At 43.2% G+C, this 18,640-nt stretch overlaps 2 protein-coding genes across 4 annotated transcripts; both read left to right on the forward strand.

The window, feature by feature from the left end:
* The first annotated feature begins 400 nt into the window (after positions 1-400).
* l3mbtl1b (L3MBTL histone methyl-lysine binding protein 1b) lies at positions 401-14,207 on the forward strand. 3 transcript variants are annotated; one of them, XM_062539390.1, is made up of 21 exons: positions 401-485; positions 2,278-2,388; positions 2,490-2,655; positions 2,790-2,919; positions 3,476-3,584; positions 3,709-3,760; positions 3,897-3,991; positions 4,071-4,175; positions 4,317-4,452; positions 6,455-6,546; positions 6,783-6,934; positions 7,842-7,918; positions 8,066-8,151; positions 9,682-9,792; positions 10,060-10,174; positions 11,883-11,982; positions 12,191-12,418; positions 12,512-12,573; positions 12,906-13,051; positions 13,225-13,287; positions 13,410-14,207. In XM_062539390.1, the coding sequence occupies exons 1-21, from the start codon at positions 432-434 to the stop codon at positions 13,536-13,538; spliced, it is 2,319 nt and encodes a 772-aa protein (XP_062395374.1). In that variant the 5' UTR covers positions 401-431; the 3' UTR covers positions 13,539-14,207. The 3 variants fall into 3 exon arrangements, with proteins under 3 accessions (XP_062395374.1, XP_062395376.1, XP_062395375.1); XM_062539392.1 differs by lacking the exon at positions 401-485 and adding an exon at positions 736-759; XM_062539391.1 differs by lacking the exon at positions 401-485 and adding an exon at positions 988-1,017.
* A 1,741-nt stretch (positions 14,208-15,948) lies between these two features.
* On the forward strand, positions 15,949-18,239 carry LOC134083209 (uncharacterized). The gene is made up of 2 exons (XM_062539399.1): positions 15,949-16,214; positions 17,167-18,239. The coding sequence occupies exon 2, from the start codon at positions 17,168-17,170 to the stop codon at positions 17,915-17,917; it is 750 nt and encodes a 249-aa protein (XP_062395383.1). The 5' UTR covers positions 15,949-16,214; position 17,167; the 3' UTR covers positions 17,918-18,239.
* The last annotated feature ends 401 nt before the right edge of the window (positions 18,240-18,640 follow it).

Genomic DNA, 18,640 nt, shown 5'->3' on the forward strand with positions numbered 1-18,640 from the left:
CAGTCTGGGCATATTCTCAGGTGCTCTGGTTATGTTGTTGGCTAGAAAATGCATCTTTTCCGTCATCAAGCCGACAAAACATCACCTTCGTAAACCAAAGACAAATCCTCCCAGAGCGATTCGATTATTACCAATCAAATATATGGTTGAGAATAAATTGATTGTATGACCGATGAAATTGCATGACGTAGCCTGTACGAAAGCCCACATCGAGAAATCTATGCTCGAACTCCGAAGTAGAATGTATTATGCAACAAAACATGCACCTAATGCTAAGCGAAGTTGAAGCTGAAATGTACGACGTACTTAATTATTTATCACTGTAGTACACTTCAGTCAGGTGGGTAACTGTCTATTTCACCAATCTGCCACCGACAGTTGCGCCAAAGTTGAGAGAAGACTCTGAAGTTGGCATTAAGCACATATCGCGCATGCGCATATTCGCATACTCCCTAGCTCTAAATAAGAGTTACAAGAGAAGCGAGGTGAGTTCCATAATTTACTAATATTACTTTGTCAATTGTCACTTAATTAGCCGAACAATGCCAGCGTTGAATTAAGCAATGTATGTTCGGCAAGATGTATATGTAGCCGTTTATTTCTGCAGCCGGTGAAATTTATAATATAAATTAGAAAGGAGTTTGTGTTGAAGAAATTAAAAGCAAGCATTTCATTATTTTCATGCAGATTTAAAATAAGGGAGGTGGTGTCTTTGCTTTCTTGCAAATGTCAGCTACCTTGAAGTATACATGTAAACAGGTAGTATGTTCTGAAAAACTCAAAAGTTCATTATTTTCCTATTGTCGTCTGCAAGCTAGCTACTTATCTGAAGCTAGAACATGCAGTTGCTAGCCGGTTAGCCGTTTGAATAGAACTGCAGTGCTAACCACAACCAAGGATAGCATTGCAAGCTAATCTGCTAACGACATTCCGTGACAAGGAGAAAGTAACATTCGGGAATTTGTGAATAGCAAGGAAAACATTGAATTGCGGAAAACCATTATGTATATGTTGCAGGTTATTATGATTATCGGTTGTAAAAGGTTTATTTACTGAAATAAGTTATTTTAAGGATATAGTTTAATGTGTCGGCGGCCTCTTCCTACACTCCGCCATTTTGTATCAGTCTAATGCTAATAATGGGCGCTCGTGCACTACACTTTATTCATGGTCAGAATAAACTCGGACTCGTCACTGAGGCTTGCAAACAAACACATCGCAAGAGGTATATTAATGAAACAATATTCTTGGCAATACTTGGGTGAACTGCCAGTATCTCATACTTAACAAATCGGATAACAAACAAGCGAGAGAACGGTAACGTTATTACAGTGTAATCGCACGTATTTCCATTAAAACACACGCAAACTCTGACATTCACCCTGGAAAACACGCTGTCATTGAAATATGATGCTTATTATGCCACACTATCGATCTACACTGGACAGTATTCTCGGTTTTTGGAGAATCTTTCAAAACACAGAAAACCCCAACTTCTTCGTCTAACTTGTGACAGTGACATTTCTCAGTGCTATTAGTGACATAACTGTGCTTTGTGGACGTAAGGTGCCTAAATGTATTCATACTTTTCCAACAGGTTGCTTAGAAACAAATAAAACACTGTTTGGATGCTTATTTAAGTCCTCCCGTTGTAATCCTGATCTGTGCCAGTCGCCCCCTGGCGGTTCCAACATGCACAGTTATTTTACAAGTTGGAGTTGCGGGGAATCTACGGAATCGAAAGTGACAAACATCTGGTCGCACTTTGAAACACTCAAGTTTAAACACTATCCTTTCTCATCCTTCCATATTTATATCTATGGCCTCTATTATACTCTACATAAAAAAAATACTGTGCAACTTATTGTGTCAACCAATTGAAGGCTTGATAGTCAAGTTCAACAAAGAAAACGACCAAATGTCGCAACAATAAACTATTGCGTTGTTTTGAGTGTGCGCCTATACTTTTTGTTTTTGTTTTCAGTCTTCACTTAGTCACCACCCCAAATGTTACTGCGTGATATCTATCCCTACACAATCAGTTGTTACAGAATGGTGAACCAGTAGGAGAAGGATATAGTTTGTATAATGTGTGAAGAATGTCTTAATACCAGGGAATTTGCCTACGGTCAGATTTGAAAGAAATTATTTAGCTATGAAATTGTCATGATGCATGGTTTATGTTCCGTCATGTTCTGTTCTGTCTTAGAAGAGTTGACCTGTAGGAGGTAGGCTGTTGTGTTGATCATGGTCTTGTCTTGTGTTTTTTTTTGCAAGATGACAGACACACCTCCTAGTGATGGCCCAACTCCAGGGGCAGATTTCGATATGATGTCAGCACTTGATTGGAAGGATGGTATTGCCACTCTGCCAGGCAGTGACATCAGGGTAAACCCTTTGGCTTCAGCACCTGGTCAGATCTATTTGTGTGTGAGTTCTGATGGATGATGGTGAGTGACCGCTGTCTGGTTTCTTTCTCACTCCTGCAGTTTCGCATGACCGAGTTTGGCACTCTGGAGATCGTAACGGAGACGGACACAAAAGAGCAAGAGGAGGCGCCGAACCAATCAGTGGCCACGTCCACCAGTCAAGCCCCGTCGGACGCCCAAAAGTCCCTCGCACCTTCTCAGTCAGAACGCCAGGGACGCTCCGAAGGTCAGGAACACTGGAACACACTCACACGTATCATTTGCATACACACACACACACACACACACACACTTACACACACGTCCACGTAATAGAAGAACTGAATGTATCTGCATCCCCACATGTATCCACCTCCGCAGCTGCTGCCCCTGAGGAGGACCCCAGTGGCGAGCAGGGCAGCTGCAGGTCGTGCGGTGTGACCGGAGCTCTCAACACCTTCCTGCAGGGCAAGTTCTGCAGCGCCACGTGCGTGCAGCCCAGCAGCGGCAGGTACGCAGACGCACACACATGGCCATACAGACGCAGGGGGAGTTTTGGGCCCCTGTGGGTAAATGCTGTAATGTGAGGATGCTTTCAAAATCACTTATCAAATGAGAATGGACTAAAACAGAAAGACTGTTTTAGAATGCACGTAAACAGAAAAACTCAACACATTTGGTGCGTCCTCCTTTTGTCTTCAAAACAGCGTCAGTTTGCATACCGATATACTTGTACAGTTGCCTTGATTAGTTTTGTTTCTTTGTCCTATTTATCCTTTATCCTATTTCTAATAAGTTGGATGGAATTCTGCCATTTCTTGATTATTGACTTGAATTTTCCAGTCTAAACTATGATCTGTATATACAAAATATGATGGATTTCTCCTTAAATACCAGTGGGAAAAGAAAATACCTGTTGAAGACAACCTTTTGTGAGACCAGTAACGTGTACTGTATGCATCAGATATTGAGGCATCGTGTGTGTGTGTGTCTGTCTGTCTGTCTCTGTCTCTGTCTGTGTGTGTGTGTGTGTGTGTGTGTGTGTGTGTGTGTGTGTTTGTGTGTAGGTCCACTCCAGGCGAGGTGAGTGAGGTCCTGGGGAAGAGAGTGAGGAGGAAACGGAAGATGTTCATGGAGTCAGATGATGAGGAGGATGAGAACCAAGAGGAAGAGGAGGTACTTGACACGCACACCTGTCCATCCTACCAGAAGGTTATGAATGCTCTACGAGTCATCTTAAACCTTTTCCTTAAGTAACTGTGTTTCTTTGCCTTTGGTGATGCGCCCGTTGCACTTTTAGGAGAAGCTGAAGGCCTGCAAGGGAAGGAGAGCAGCTAAACTGGCTAGACTGGGTAAACAGCATAGGCAGAGACATTGCACTGCACTAACACTTACACTTAATCCATTCAAGGAGAAAGTGATTTCGCTCGGACTGAGTGAAAGCTGTTTATTTTGCCTCAGTTGATAAGGTGTGTTTTGTTGCCATAGTAACGGCGGCCCCTGCAAAGAAGCGGCCCTGGAGCTGGCAGGCCTACCTAGAGGAGGAGAGGGCCGTCGCTGCACCACTCAAGCTCTTCAAAGAGGTAGTACCCAGTCTCGGACAGTAGATGGCGTTTTAACTGCACGTTCTCTTGAGCTCATTGGTGTGTTTTCTGTGTGCAGCATCAGTCGTTCCCTCAGAGCAGGAACAGTTTCAAAGTGGGCATGAAGCTGGAGGGACTTGACCCTGTGCACCCTTCCCTTTTCTGTGTGCTGACCGTTGCTGAGGTAACTAACCGTAGCTCGTTGTTCATTTCTGTGGGAGGTTGCCTGTAGCTGTTGTGTTTCAGACCTGGATGCAGTGTGTCTGGGTGTAATAACAGACTCTTAAGTGGCCACCTATGTCTTTCTGCAACGCTGTCTCCTCAGGTGCAGGGCTACAGGATGCGGCTCCATTTCGATGGCTACCCAGAGTGCTACGACTTCTGGGTGAACGCTGACTCTTGGGACGTAAAGCCTCCAGGCTGGTGTGAGAAATCAGGCCTGAAACTTTTACTCCCTAAAGGTGTGCATGCGCTCCAACACATCTACATCCAGACTCACACCAAAATGCACACATAATAGCCTAGGTGCACAAAAGGCTCTTCCTGTACACACATTGATTTCCGGTGGAAATTAAACTGTTGTAACGGCATCTTCTGTTACATTATGCTCGTTAAATCTTCCACTCTGACACTGAATATCTTGTTCAACTAATAATAACAATTTCAACACATATAAATCTTTCTTTGTCGTAACGTGCTGATTCCCAGGTGCAGCATCCAACCGGGTCCGTGTAGACACTAATTGCATTACCAATAGCATGGATTAAAGTTTTCCGTCGCTACGACGGATTTCCGTCAACCGGAGGCGCTAGATGTCAATGCGCAAAATAAATAAATAAATAAGTGCGTTGGTGCACCTGCGTTGATGAACATTAGGCTGCTACTACTACTACCACTATTAGGCTGCTACTACTATTACTACTACTACTAATAATAATCATCATCATCATCATAATCATAATGATACAATAATAAACGAAAGAAAGGAGCTTTTGTAGGTTAAACAAGCTATGCAGAAGTTCAGGAAAGCTGTTGTTTTTTCAGTTTTATTAGTCTATGATTTGGGCTAATTGTTCTTCATAAAAGTAAAATTAAAATAAACAGTTGTTTCGCCAGTTGTAATTGTAGGCTATAGAATAGCATCAGGACAGACGTCCACGCACTAGCTGCGCAAAGGTCTGCGTTGTTTGCGATGACTTCTTGTCCGCACTTGCTGTAGTTCCCCGATCTCATCAAATTAGGCTACTTAGAGGTCGGCAGTGTTGGGGAGCTTAAAGATGAATTGCCAAAAAGAACATGGCTACGTTCGGTCATTATTAATGTTAATAGAGTCGGGTGCGCCCGAAACACAGAGACAGACTACGGGAAAGTGTGTGTCTGCGCCACCCCACTATTAGGCTATCCTACTGTTTAAGTTTAACTGCTAATTTCTCTAAAAAATAATTATAATAAGCCAATTATACAATTCAAAAGGATCCAGTAGCTTAGGCTATGTCTACAGCCTAAAGTTTGCCTAATTTGTCTTCTTCAAAGAGAAAGTCGTAGGTCCGTTTCCAGTTAACGAAACGTATCCAATAGGAGTCCTATTACTGACGCGTGTTCTTATAAAAACGTCTTGTCTTCCAGTTAATGTTCTTGAATGTTTATTGTAACAAACAGCACAGTTCACTCATATAATTGACACGACCAACATGGTCAGAAAAACATAATGGAACATCCATGCCGTGCATCACGTTCTTACCCAAAAACTAAAACCTCTTAAAGTGACATGCACCTAATTAAACAGCATGTCACCTAGGGCCTAATCACACTACGTAAAGTTACACCAAATTAAATCCTGACATCAGAAAACATCAGAATTCTTTAGCATATTACATTTCAAATAAATTATTCCAAATCTTCAATAACAGAGGCCTATCTGACGGTAAATATCCTATGGCTGTGAGTTTTAATTGTTTTCATGCATGTCTGATAACAGATGAGGAATGTTTTGGAGACATAGGCCTACATGTATTTTAGGCATAATGCTGGCCCTAATCTACCCAATTTTCTCCCCCAACCCCCTTTAACTATTTTGCAGTAACTTGCAGTATTGAATAGCCAGCCCTACTTTAAAATGTATTGCTTGTAAACGGAGGGTACAATTAGTCTGTATGGCCCTATTTTGCGTAGGTCTACGCTAAGGCCCTTTGATTTGTATCACTTACGTGTGTCAATTTTTCTTTTTTTTGGACAAAAAAATTTCAGTCAGATGATTTTTTTTCACTTTAATCCATGCAATAGCGGCAGGCTCAAACACACCTGGCTCCATCGGAAACACATGAGCGTACAGAGAGCCTTTCCTGCACGTAGCCTATTCCACATCACGAGTATGTGGATGAATGAACCCATCATGGTGATTTTTGCCACGTGAGATGCATTGTTCTTAACCAGGGATCTATTTGTTGCCTTTGTTTACCATAGGCTGCCGAGAGGGGGAGTTTAACTGGAGCACATATGTGAAGAATTGTAGAGGCCAACTGGCTCCAAAACACCTGTTCAAGAGTCTTAATACGGTAAGGCATACACTAAACCCTCCCTAAAGTCACAATGTAGTAAGTGACGAGATGTTCAGACACAAAGACAAACTGGCCTCATTTTGAAATTGTATGGTTAACAGCTGTCAACTGACGGCTAATGTTTGATACAAATGATATAAATCACATCACAGATAAAGTCAGTTGCAAGCACTAAAACAACACACACAATCCCACTCCTTGACTGAGGTGTGTGTTTGTGTGGTGTTGATCAGTCAGTGACGCCCTCGGGATTCCGTGCGGGAATGAAGCTGGAGGCAGTGGACAGGAAGAACCCCACCCTCATCTGTGTAGCAACCATCAATGCTGTCGTCGACAACCGGCTCCTCATTCACTTTGACAACTGGGAGGACACCTATGATTACTGGTATGTGTGTGTGTGTGTGTGTGTGTTAGTGTGCGCGCTTGCATATGTTTACCCACATATGTTGAAGTGAAGTGAAGTGTTTTTTCCCTTGCTGTGTGAGATCAAGCCAAGTGGCCGTGGATTCTTTTAAAACTTTTTTACTAGCTCAAAACATTGGCAAACTCAGAGGTCTTATCTAATTTAGACAAACTCATTCATGCATTTATCTCCAGCAGGGTTGGTTACTGCAATGGGCTTTTCACAGGCCCTCCTAATAAGATCATCACACAGCTTCAGGTGAAACAAATGGTGCAGCTAGGGTTTTTATGATAAAGAAAAAAAATGGCTACATTCCAGACTTCTCAGGTCAAAGGAGAAATGTTTGTTGGTAAACCCACTGGCAGAATTCAGCAGCAGCTTATTCATGGGTTTACTGTAATCAGGTCCCTTTCCACAGGTGTGTTGAATCAAGCACCATGTAGTCTGCATTCATAATCTAGGTGCTTGATTTCATACACCTGTGGAAAGGGACCTGATGAAGCCCATGTTTATGTGGTTCAGCTCTGGAACCAACTTCAGGATCAAAAAGTACTCCAACTGTATCAAGTTTCAAATCTAAACCAAGCTGTTCTCAGATGCATTCTCCTTACTGACTAAATGCAGTTCCTGTTCATTGAATGCACTCTGTGTTTAGTTTTATTTTGTTTGTCTTTTGATTACTCAATTGTTATGTGCTTTACCCTTTTGAACTATTTTAAGCTGTTGCCTTTTTAGGCATTTATTCACTATTACCTACTATTATCTGCCTTTCATTAAGTAAAGCAGATGGAATTGCCCATGTGTATGAATTGCACTATTGATAAACTTGTTTGGCCTTGACTAATGAACTAGTGCATTGCTAATGTGAGTGTGGCATGTTTGTGTTTAGGTGTGATGCCAGTAGTCCGTACATCCATCCTGTTGGCTATTGTGAGGATGCAGAGCTGACTTTGACCACGCCTGCAGGTGAGATGCTTAGTTCCCCTTTTGCCATCACTCCAACACATGATGGCTCTGCCATGTAGACATCTCATTATTCAGTGACACAAGTTCATCTGAGTTGAACTGTTTGTGTTTTGTGTGTTTGTACTCACGCGCACATGTTTGTTGCAGAATATAAGCATCCACGGTCCTTCTCATGGGAGCGATACCTGGAGGAGACAGGAACACAGGCAGCTCCTGCAAGGGCTTTCAAACAGGTAGACACACACACACACACACACACACACACACACACACACACACGTGCACACACGTACACACATGCGCATGCAGGCATGAGGGGGTCATAGATTTGGGGTGTATATTAAGTGTTCCCTACAGCAGGGGTTTTCAAAGTGGGTGCCGCGGCACCCTGGGGTGCCGTGACGCATGCTCAGGGGTGCCGCGGAATTGTGGCTTGATAATTTAATGACATTTTAAAAAGCATAATATCCATTTCAAAATTCATTTTATTGCAAAAACGTATTTGCAGCACAAACAATAGGCTACAGTTTACTGTATCGTACTGTGCTGTATGTAGGTAGGCTACTAATTGTTTGTTCGGTGACTTCGTTCATTATTCCGCATGGCGGAGTACAGTTATAGGCGCAATGGATACGTTTTTAAAGAGAACGCCATGCACCTCCACAGGGACAGACCTCGGAATCTGACCAGACGAAATCAGCAAAGAGAAAAGTGAGACTCCTACCTCCAGTATGGGTTCACTTGGGCTGGCGAGGTAACGTGTCCCACACCAGTATGCCTGGTCTGCAGGGAGACGTGGGCTAACGATGGCTACGGCTATTGGGGAAGTTTGCGCTTCAAATACGAGTCATGCTAGTGGCCTTTGCCAGCTGCTCGCTAACGTGAGATGTCGATGTCGATGAGGACAAATTTACAGATAACTTTTTATTTTGCAAAGAACTGACCAACCATGCTGCTGGAGATGAGATATTCAGGGTGACAGATGAATACTTGAGGAACAATAATCTTAGCTGGGATATGTGCGTAAGTGTGTGCACTGCCACTGACGGGGTGGCCTCAATGACAGGTCGGGTCAAAGGCTTTGTAACGAAAGCTATGCAACAGAATCCTGCCATGGTAGCGACGCATTGCATGTTGCATCGGGAGGCTCTTACTGCAAAAACGATGCCTCCAGACCTGACGGATGTATTGAAATAGATCGTAAAAATAGTTAATTACGTTAAATCACGTCCCCTTCAAACACGGTTATTCACTGCCCTGCCCTCTGCAGTGAAATGGGTTAAGACTGTACACCGAGGTCAGGTGGTTATCAAGTTGGTTATCCTGTTCACCATTTATTCAAAAGTTCAATTAAATGAGTTGAATGAAAGTAGTTCATTTGAATAAAACAAAAAAAGATATTAACTTCACCTTATCTTAGTAATGCGATAATAAAAGCAGTTTTGGCCTATCCAACATATCACAAGGTTAAAGAAAATGGCATGAAGTACAAATATGGCATAAAGGAGGTTGAGTAAAAAGTAAAAAAAAAAAAAAAAATAGGGGTGCCGTGGATGGAGAGAGATATGTTTAGGGGTGCCGTAAGCCAGAAAAGTTTGGGAACCACTGCCCTACAGTGATGGTTTCCACTTACTAATATCATCCCCTGAGTATTTAACAGGTACACACATCCACATTCTCACACACACACACACACACACACACACACACACATCAGTGGTCAGAGAAGATGGGTGCAGCTAAAGTGATGGTTCTGTTTGCAGAGGCCGCCCCATGGCTTTCAGGCCGGCATGAAGTTGGAGGCAGTGGACCGCAGGAACTCCATGCTCATCCGCGTGGCCACCATCTCGGACACGGAGGAGCACCGGGTCAAGGTCAGGGGGAAACTGGGGCGGCTGTGTGGCCCCTGTCGGCTGGAGTGTGTGAAGATGTCACTTTTGCCCTGGGGTTGGGCCTGTTGTAGCACTGTGACCATATTAAGCTCTATATTGGCTTTTTAGTTTATGGGCTTTACATTGGCTTTATACTAAATCCTAAATGTGCGTTCCTTCCTTGTAGTAGTCGTGTGTGTGAAAGTCCAAATATACAGCTACAGTGTGCAGCAAAGTTGTTAAAATTTGACTGATGTGTTTGTACTGTAGGTACACTTTGATGGTTGGGGTGATGAGTTTGATTACTTGGTGGATGCCGACAGTTCAGACCTACACCCAGTAGGATGGTGTCAGAAGACAGGACATCCTCTGCAACATGCCCAGAGTACGTACACACACACACGCGTGCAAATTCTCATATCTTATATGCTTGGTAAACTTCAATTCACATCAATATATAACAACCTGTATCCACCACCTACTGTACAACTGCTATACAGACAGCACAACGCCTCTGCTGAACTCAAAATCTTGGGTGTCTATACTAGTGGTGTTGGCGCTTGTAGGCCGATGTTTCACTCAATAATTCTGCACAGAATTGGTCACAACATGGATGGTGGAAGACGTTTTATCATCTGCAGTACGTCTGACTACTTTGAAAAAATCTGCTATGGTGATTAGAGAATTATGAACAGTTGTTGGGTTTTTAAACAGTTTTTAAAGGAAAACGTCAACATTTGAGAAATGGGCTTATTCACCAGACTTAGATAAGATGATGCAGACCCTTCTCGTCTCTGTGTGCTGTGACTCAGTCTGATGGGCCCACTGGTAAGGCTGCCGTATGCTTCTGCATCGATTCAAGTCTGTTTCTCGATAACTTTTACAAAATCTAAGTAAGAAAATGCCAAACAAATAAGGTTATCTTTTCAGTAAGACAGGCTATGGGGTTTGCCATTCTGATTACCGTTTCGGTGGTGAACGACTCAGAATTTTGAAAGGTTCATGCCGACTTCGAGGAGTTGTGGAGTTGGCGCAGAACCATAAAATAGCCTTTAGCCTACCTTAGCATAATTCATTTAGGTGGTAACCAACAGCTTACCCTATAGCAATGGTTCTTAACTGGTCTGGCTTTGGGACTCACAATTTCCTATTGTCATAAAGTCGTGACCCATATATTAATTTAGCGTTCAAGCTAACGGATATGGTGCACCACATGGTAACACACAAAGTGCCTGTAGACCTACTTATCTGGAACATGTGGATGTTTGGCATTACACTTGCGTTTGCCACTAAAATGATGTCTAACATGACCGGTTACGTAAACATCGTTTATGTCCATGACAATGACTAACATTGGCTACGAATAAAGTATGTTAGAATAATGAAAAAAAAAAAAAAAAGATCTGATAAGGTAGCATTTTAGGTAGCATAATAAAAGCTCCGTGACCCACCCAGAACGGTTCCGTGACCCATTTTTGGGTCCCGACACACCAGTTAAGAAACACCTACAGTATAGTTCCCAAAAGTGACTGAGGAACAACATGCACAAATACCAGTGTGAAATGAGAGACCGCAATGTTCTAAGCATGCATGCTATGTTCTCACTCAGGCGAAGTGCACTACATGGAAATCTAATGAGGTGAAATTAAAAACGCTGTGGGTAACCTACTTTCCTTAATGGGCAACTAAGTTTCCACAGCAGATGCACCATGCACAGCCCACCTGAAGAAGCAATAGCAGGGCAATAGGTCAGTTGTAAAGTGTACATAAGTGTAAGGCTGGAGGAGGTAGTTCAAGCAAGTGGGTTATGTTCCTGTTTTAAAGATTTGAATCTAATGCTGGCTGCTACTGTGAACCAGTGAAAAGAAACCCCTAATATTTCATGGCTGGGTATTAAGATCACATACTCACCAACACTGTTTTTTTTTATTATCTCATGGAATCAGACTTGACTTACATACTCCTTCCTGTAAGATGAGAAAAACATTTCTCAATTATGTAATTTGTGATAGTAAAGTAATGATTGTAAGGTTAAAAAGAAGTACAAATATGAGTCAAGCAAAGATGGAGTGACATTGGTGTTTGCATGGTAGGTGGGTCAGAATCTCCAGTTCTTCCAGGCCAGGGGTGTCCCACGGTGGGATGCAACGGCGTTGGACACATCCGTGGCCCTCGATACGGCACGCACTACACGTGAGTGATCTTGAGACCATGCAAACCTAAAGACACACACATGAACAAACTAAAACAAAACGGTTGTTTGTCAAAGTAGGATATTTGAAGAAGTAAGGTGTGCTGGTTTTTTTTGTCATCGTTCCCCTGTTTTGGAGGTCTTTTATTGTCATTTTCAATGTCTTTGTACGTCTAAATGTCTTTCTGTCGTTTCATCTCTATTTGTCAGAGCGGTGAGTTGTCCGTACTCGGATCTGAACATGAACAGAGACGCGCTGCTGCCTGACCGCTTGAGTGGCGAGCGACCGGTGGCCATCTCTGGCCCTCAGAAGCTGCGCCGTGCCGAGCCCCACCCGCACGCTCAGCCCCACACACCCACGCAGCCCAGCACCCCCACGCTCCCGCCCAGCACACCTGAGGCCACCAACAGCAACGACAATCATTCCTCGCCGTCCAGGTGTGTGTCTGTGTGTGTGTGTCTATGGGGTTGGGTTAGGGTCTGTGATTTCATGAATAGTGTGCCTCTGACATAAGATACGTTGGTTCACAGGTCTTTGACCGCTATGAAGTGTACAAAACTACAAATGGTGAAACAGGAAGGAGATGGCAAAGGTATGAACAGGCTGTGTGTGTGTGTGTGTGTGTGTGTGTGTGTGTGTGTGTGTGTGTGTGTGTGTGTGTCTGTGTGTGTCTGTGTGTCTGTGTGTCTGTGTGTCTGTGTGTCTGTGTGTCTGTGTGTGTCTGCGCACATTCTTAAAGCTGTGATGCACTCCCCTAATTCAAATAGTATATTTTGGAAGTGGTGTAATGGCATATTTCATTTCATCATTGAGTGGATTTACATTTGAATGTGTTCAAGATTACATGTTTGTGTGTGTGTGTGTGTGTGTGTGTGTGTGTGTGTGTGTGTGTGTGTGTGTGTGTGTGTGTGTGTGTGTGTGTAGAATCTCTGCAGCAGTTCCTGCATGACTCTGTGTTTTGTGGGTGGGAGCCTCCACGGCTACACCTGAGTTGGGAGAAACATGGCAAACTGCTACCTGAAGTCCTGGGGCTCACGGCCAAACGTGTATCATCATGGAGTACTGAGGAGGTATACTCTCACACCCATCTTACGCACACACACACACACACACACACACACACACACACACAAACTATTCAGAAGCATGTCATATATACAGTACATTTCAATTCATGTCCTCAGTGTGTAACTGAGAGCCAGTGAAATATCAGCACCAACACATGTATGTGTTGTGTTCATAGGTAGCTGGTTTTGTCAGAGGATTGCCGGGGTGTCGGGAGCATGCTGTTACGTTCAGGAATGAGGTAAAGTGTGTGTGTGTGTGTGTGTGTGTGTGTGTGTGTGTGTGTCTGTCTGTCTGTCTGTCTGTGTGTCTGTCTGTCTCAAGGGAGATGTTCTTATTTCTGTGTGTGTGTTTTTTTCATAGCAAATTGATGGAGAGGCCTTTCTGCTTCTCACGCAATCAGACATCGTTAAAATCCTGAGCATCAAGCTTGGACCCGCCCTGAAAATCTATAACTCCATACTGATGCTGAAGAGTGCTGACGAGGAATAGCCCCCCCTGCACCCAACACCAACACCACCCCCACGCCCTGTCCCTCACCTGCCACGCACCCAGCACACCTGAACCGGTCTGCACCAATCAGAGAGCAGGACTTACACAAAGGTCTTCCTGTAGAGAATGTTTTTGAGGCAGAAGCCAATTCAGTCCAAATTTTATTATTCTCTAATTTAATTATAATTGTAAGATGCTGTTTTAATTAGTGTATGAGGCCAGAACAAGCACAGCACAGAGCTTTTACTTGAACTGTAATGTTAATATTGGACGTGTGCTCTGCGCCTGTGTGTGTGTGTGTGTGTGTGTGGTATGTGCGTGCATGTGCGTGCATGGAGTTTGAACGGAGGACATTTTTTGTTGGTTTAAACATGAGATTACATTTGTAAAAAAAAACACCTGTATAGTGTACAGATTGACTGATTGGCTGTATAGTGTACAGAATGATTCTGATTGGTTCGTAATTGTACAGCATGAATCTGATTGGATTTTTAGTGTACAGAATGAATGTGAATGGGCCATTTTAGTGTATAGAATGAATGTGTCTGGCACCTTGCTATGGCAATGGAAAGGCTGTTTGTTTGCTAAGGGAAAGGAATGAGTTGAAGTGGATGTCTGTGCTGGGGGTAGTGGACTCCAGAAATAAATGGTGTGACCATCTGCATTTTGTATACGTCTTATTGTTTTTATCTGAAAGGTTTTTTTTTTTTTTATCATTTTAATCTGCTACTTGGCTCAGGCTCAGGCAAAAGAAACAAGAAAGAAAAGGCAAAAAAAAGTTATCTACTCTAAAGCTTTAATATACATTGCTATTAGATCCCCCCCTTTTTTAAATCAATCTTACAAATGCGTTGTCACTAATCCATATGGATATACAGCTCATGAAGAAGATGGAGGAACTTGACTCCAACAAGTGGAACTTCATTAGGTTCTTCTGCAAGTATTTTTAATTATTGTTTTTCAGACCTGAACATGGTATAAACATTTGGGTGCAAGGCTAGAAATTGTGCTCAATAAGTCAAAGTCAAAGATTAAATTCTATCAAATGCCAGAACAATATATACACTTGTTTTACACAACTACAAAAGTTGGGGAAGAAAGTTGGAAAAAAGACTGGCATCTGGACAAAAAAAATATCACAGGCAAGGAATTTAGCACATACATTTATTTAAAGTAACATATAATTTAGTACATACTTTCATTTAAAGTATAGGAATTTAGCACATGCATTTGTTTAAAGTAACGCATAAATATAATTCCAGCAAATAGCCGATAATGGATGAAATGTCTGGGAAAATTTTAATTTTAAAATGTTTAAAATTTTCAATTTAATTTTAAAGTAACAACACAGTATATCACAAACTCTTTTTGATGCCAAACTGACTTACAATATGGAGAATGGAGTCTGTGATAATGCTGCCTGTTTACTGCATGCACTATGTAACACTGCTGTTGCGGATAGGAGCATGAACATTTCTGTCAGTTTTAGACGAATTGATAGCCCCCATAGCACTAAATGGGTACCCAGTACGTTGAAAGGGTGTGAGAAGGACAATTCCTGCGTATGCTACTTTAAATGCATTAGTGGTTGTCCTTTTGGGTTGTGACTGAAGCTGCAGAGTGCATGGAGCTGGACATTCCTCCAGCAGCTGATTGTTGGCAGGACTCAGTGGACAAGACGTGCTGCAGCCCAGGGTGAGGGAGCGCAGATAGAGTGGTGCAAGCCTGTTACTGTTGGGGCGTTTTGACCTTAATGTGGCCAATCACAGGAAGCCAGGATTGTGAAATCGAGGCAGATTGTTTCACACGTCAACACTTAAAATGCATCATTACCTTATTTGCTGTCCCACAAAAGTACATGACCTCATTGAATGTCTTTTTTTTTAATCATGTATGCCGTCAGACTTCACATTTACCAAATGAAACACATTTTTGGACTTATAAGACCGAGGACAGTGCCTGGTATGAGTCTTTATTATTTACTCTGATGTGAAGACAGACATGTAATACAGTTGTATTGTCAGGCATTTTAACTGGATTTGATTCGACGTCATTTCACTTAAACTGGATTTACTGACGTGGGTTCCGTAACCTACATCCTTAACAAAATAGGAAATGGGACGGGGAGGGCTGGAGTCTCATCATGCATCCCGTCAGTTTGTTGACTTCTGTTTGCACAAACAATGGATCCACCAATCACAGTATTGTGTACCATTTTTAGCGATGCCCATTATGTGTTTGGGCAATAGACAAATATACAAACTACACCATTTTCCAAGAAATACACACTGACTGGATGAAAAAGAGTTAATCTCTAGAGACGCCGAGAATAAACCATCTGTCCAGCGTGGGACTAAGCAGGACTTCCCATGACCCTGCAACCCAACACACACGCGCACTCCCTCCTCCCCACACACACTTATGCACACACACACACACACAGACACAGACACACAGAGAGCAGATCAGATAGTACCATCTGAGACCCAGCTGGGTAGCCTTGTCCTCGTCTGCATGGGCACTTTCAAGCGAGCGTTGTTGGATATTATTTATTCCCTGGTTGAATTTTGACTGGAGCGTATGCAGCTCACTCCTTCCCACACGATTCAGCAAGGAAATACTAAGCATGCGCACGACACAGAAGGAACTGTTGTAGAACTGCAGAACTACCCTAAGGTAAGAAATGCATTCCTCTCTCTCACTCTCTTGCGCACTCTCTATCTATCTATCTCTCTCACACACACACAAACATAAATAAAAGAAGTGGCAAATGAAAACAACTGCACCTGACATCTGGAGATGAGAGACAGAGAGCCTTGACAAGGATTATCTCCCAGAGTGACATGGATAATATGCATTCTGTCTCTCTCTCTCTTTCTCTCTCTCTCTCTCTCTCTCTCTCTCTCTCTCTCTCTCTCTCTCTCTCTCTCTCTCTCCATCAACTGTGACTTTATTGGTATGCATGGCTACTCTAAAGTATACTATCCTGTGGTGGTTTGACATTGTAGCTTGGGTTATTTAGTTGGACAATGTTATTTGCTTGCAGTAATGTACTTCAGTCTACACCGAAGTGGTTTTGTCAGTGGTTAGAAACAGCAATCTGCACAGTGCAATTACAATGGAGCAGAGCTTAAGGGGATCAATGTTGCTGGAGTGTTGTGAAAAATCATATACTGCAGCAGAGTGAGGAACATATACATGGACATACACTGACACGCAGAAATGAGATGTGTAAACGCTAGGCTGTGGCAGAATCGAATGGGGGTAGAATTTGTAGGCCTCAAGGTCCTCTCATTTGTTTTGCCTTGAGTTACTCATTCCACAATACTATGTGTCAAGGAACATGTGCACTCTTTCGTGAATGTATTTGGTTCACTGGAAATAAATGATTGGAACTGACCATTGAGTAATACTGGATTTTTTATTGCTTTCTGATGACACCTGTTTTGTTTCTCAGACAAAATGTTTCATGTTTCGATTGGTGGGGTATATGACTGATCAAACGTCAATATACAGTATCGTGCATCATGTGTGTATGACATGCATATGTATATGTATTTATACACATCATACTAAAACAGCATACGTTTTATATCACAAATTCCTTTCTCTCTCCTTCTCCCTGTAGGATGTCTGACCCCGCCATCTCTCCATCCCAGATGCCTGAGGTCCCGCCCCTTCCCGATCCCACCAATGACGAGACAGAGAAAGAGGAAGAGAAACCAGAGGAAGAGAAACCAGAGGCGGGGCTACACTTCCGCTCGGCCCCTGGAGCAGGCCTCGTATTGGCTGGAATACTGGTGCTGGTGGGAGTGGGCGTGGCCACTGCTGGGTACTGGCCTCCCCGCGCCCCGCGCCAAAATCCACCCCGGCCCAGGGAACGGCTCAAGCTGATTGGACCCATCATCTTGGCCGTGGGGCTCTTCATTTTGATCTGCGCCAGCACTCTCCTGTACGAGAACCGCGACCGCCAGCGCTTGGGGGACCACGGCGGGAAAAAGAAGCGGAAGAAAAGGCGCCGGCACAAGAGGAAGCCTCCTAGCGAGTGTGCAGAGGGCCCGGAGCAGGTGTCGGTCGGCCTCCCCCCAGACACGGCCACACACACCCTTACTGACTCTGAACTCAACATCCACTGCGTGACGGAAACGTCTGTGTCTGTGGCACAGATGAATGGGAGACAGGACTCTCCGGACCCCTCACCTGGGCCCTCCCACCTGAACTTAACGTGTGAGAGGCCCCTCCCACCACCACTGACCCCACCAATCATAAAGCTGAACAACCGGATCATTGACCCTTATGCCCTGGAGCCCCCGCCCCTTCCTCAGCGCACCTATAAACTCAAGAAAGGAGGGGCTGAATCTAGTGCTGAGGACCAATAAGAACAGCTGTGCGTATGTGTCTGTGTGTTTTAAGTGTGTGTATGTTTGTGTAGTTTGTACATTAAAATTAATTGAATTTTAAATAAGAACTGTCATTGGTATCTAATTTACAATTAGCTGTTTTTTTGTCAATCTTTTGATAGGATCATCTCCATCTCTGATTGTTTATATAAAAGGGTAAATATTGCTTCTCTGTTACTCAAACAATATGACCCTTACCACAATGTTACCAATCCCTAACACTAAGTCTCACATTCCCTGAAAATAACTACTCTTTGTTGGCTCAGAGGCCTTGGCCTATCTTCAGGGGACTTTTATTAAATCATTTAAAAATAATCTTAAATGTATTCAAACATCTGAAAATGTTTGAAAATATTTTTGCTGAAACCATATTTGTTATGTCTGTGCCATGAGCATCAGTGGTTTTGAACATGAGCGTGTGTGTTTGTGTGATTTTGGTATGTCTTAGTATTGAACACTAATCCTGATCCGGCTTAGCCTCCAGTGCAGAATCCTGGTAAGCAACACAGCAGCCAAGCAATCAGAACAGTTGCCAAGGAACCCCACAGCCCTTTGCACAGGCCTTTACAGTTAGAACAGCTTAGCAACCAGTACAACCACCCACGACACAGATACACACACACACACACACACACACACACACACACACACACTGATCAAATACACAACCAATCCTATACACAATACATGAGAAAGCTGTCA

This window comes from Sardina pilchardus, chromosome 6 (assembly GCF_963854185.1).
Source record: "Sardina pilchardus chromosome 6, fSarPil1.1, whole genome shotgun sequence".
NCBI lineage: Eukaryota > Metazoa > Chordata > Actinopteri > Clupeiformes > Clupeidae > Sardina > Sardina pilchardus.

What these genes read in the sequence shown, in the direction of transcription:
- LOC134083209 (XM_062539399.1), top strand. Translation starts at nt 17,168, where the DNA reads ATGTCTGACCCCGCCATCTCTCCATCCCAGATGCCTGAGGTCCCGCCC.
- l3mbtl1b (XM_062539390.1), top strand. Translation starts at nt 432, where the DNA reads ATGCGCATATTCGCATACTCCCTAGCTCTAAATAAGAGTTACAAGAGA. An exon ending in ACGCCAGGGACGCTCCGAAG is followed by an intron (nt 2,656 to 2,789) that starts GTCAGGAACACT and finishes CCACCTCCGCAG; the next exon opens with CTGCTGCCCCTGAGGAGGAC. An exon ending in CGATACGGCACGCACTACAC is followed by an intron (nt 11,983 to 12,190) that starts GTGAGTGATCTT and finishes TCTATTTGTCAG; the next exon opens with AGCGGTGAGTTGTCCGTACT.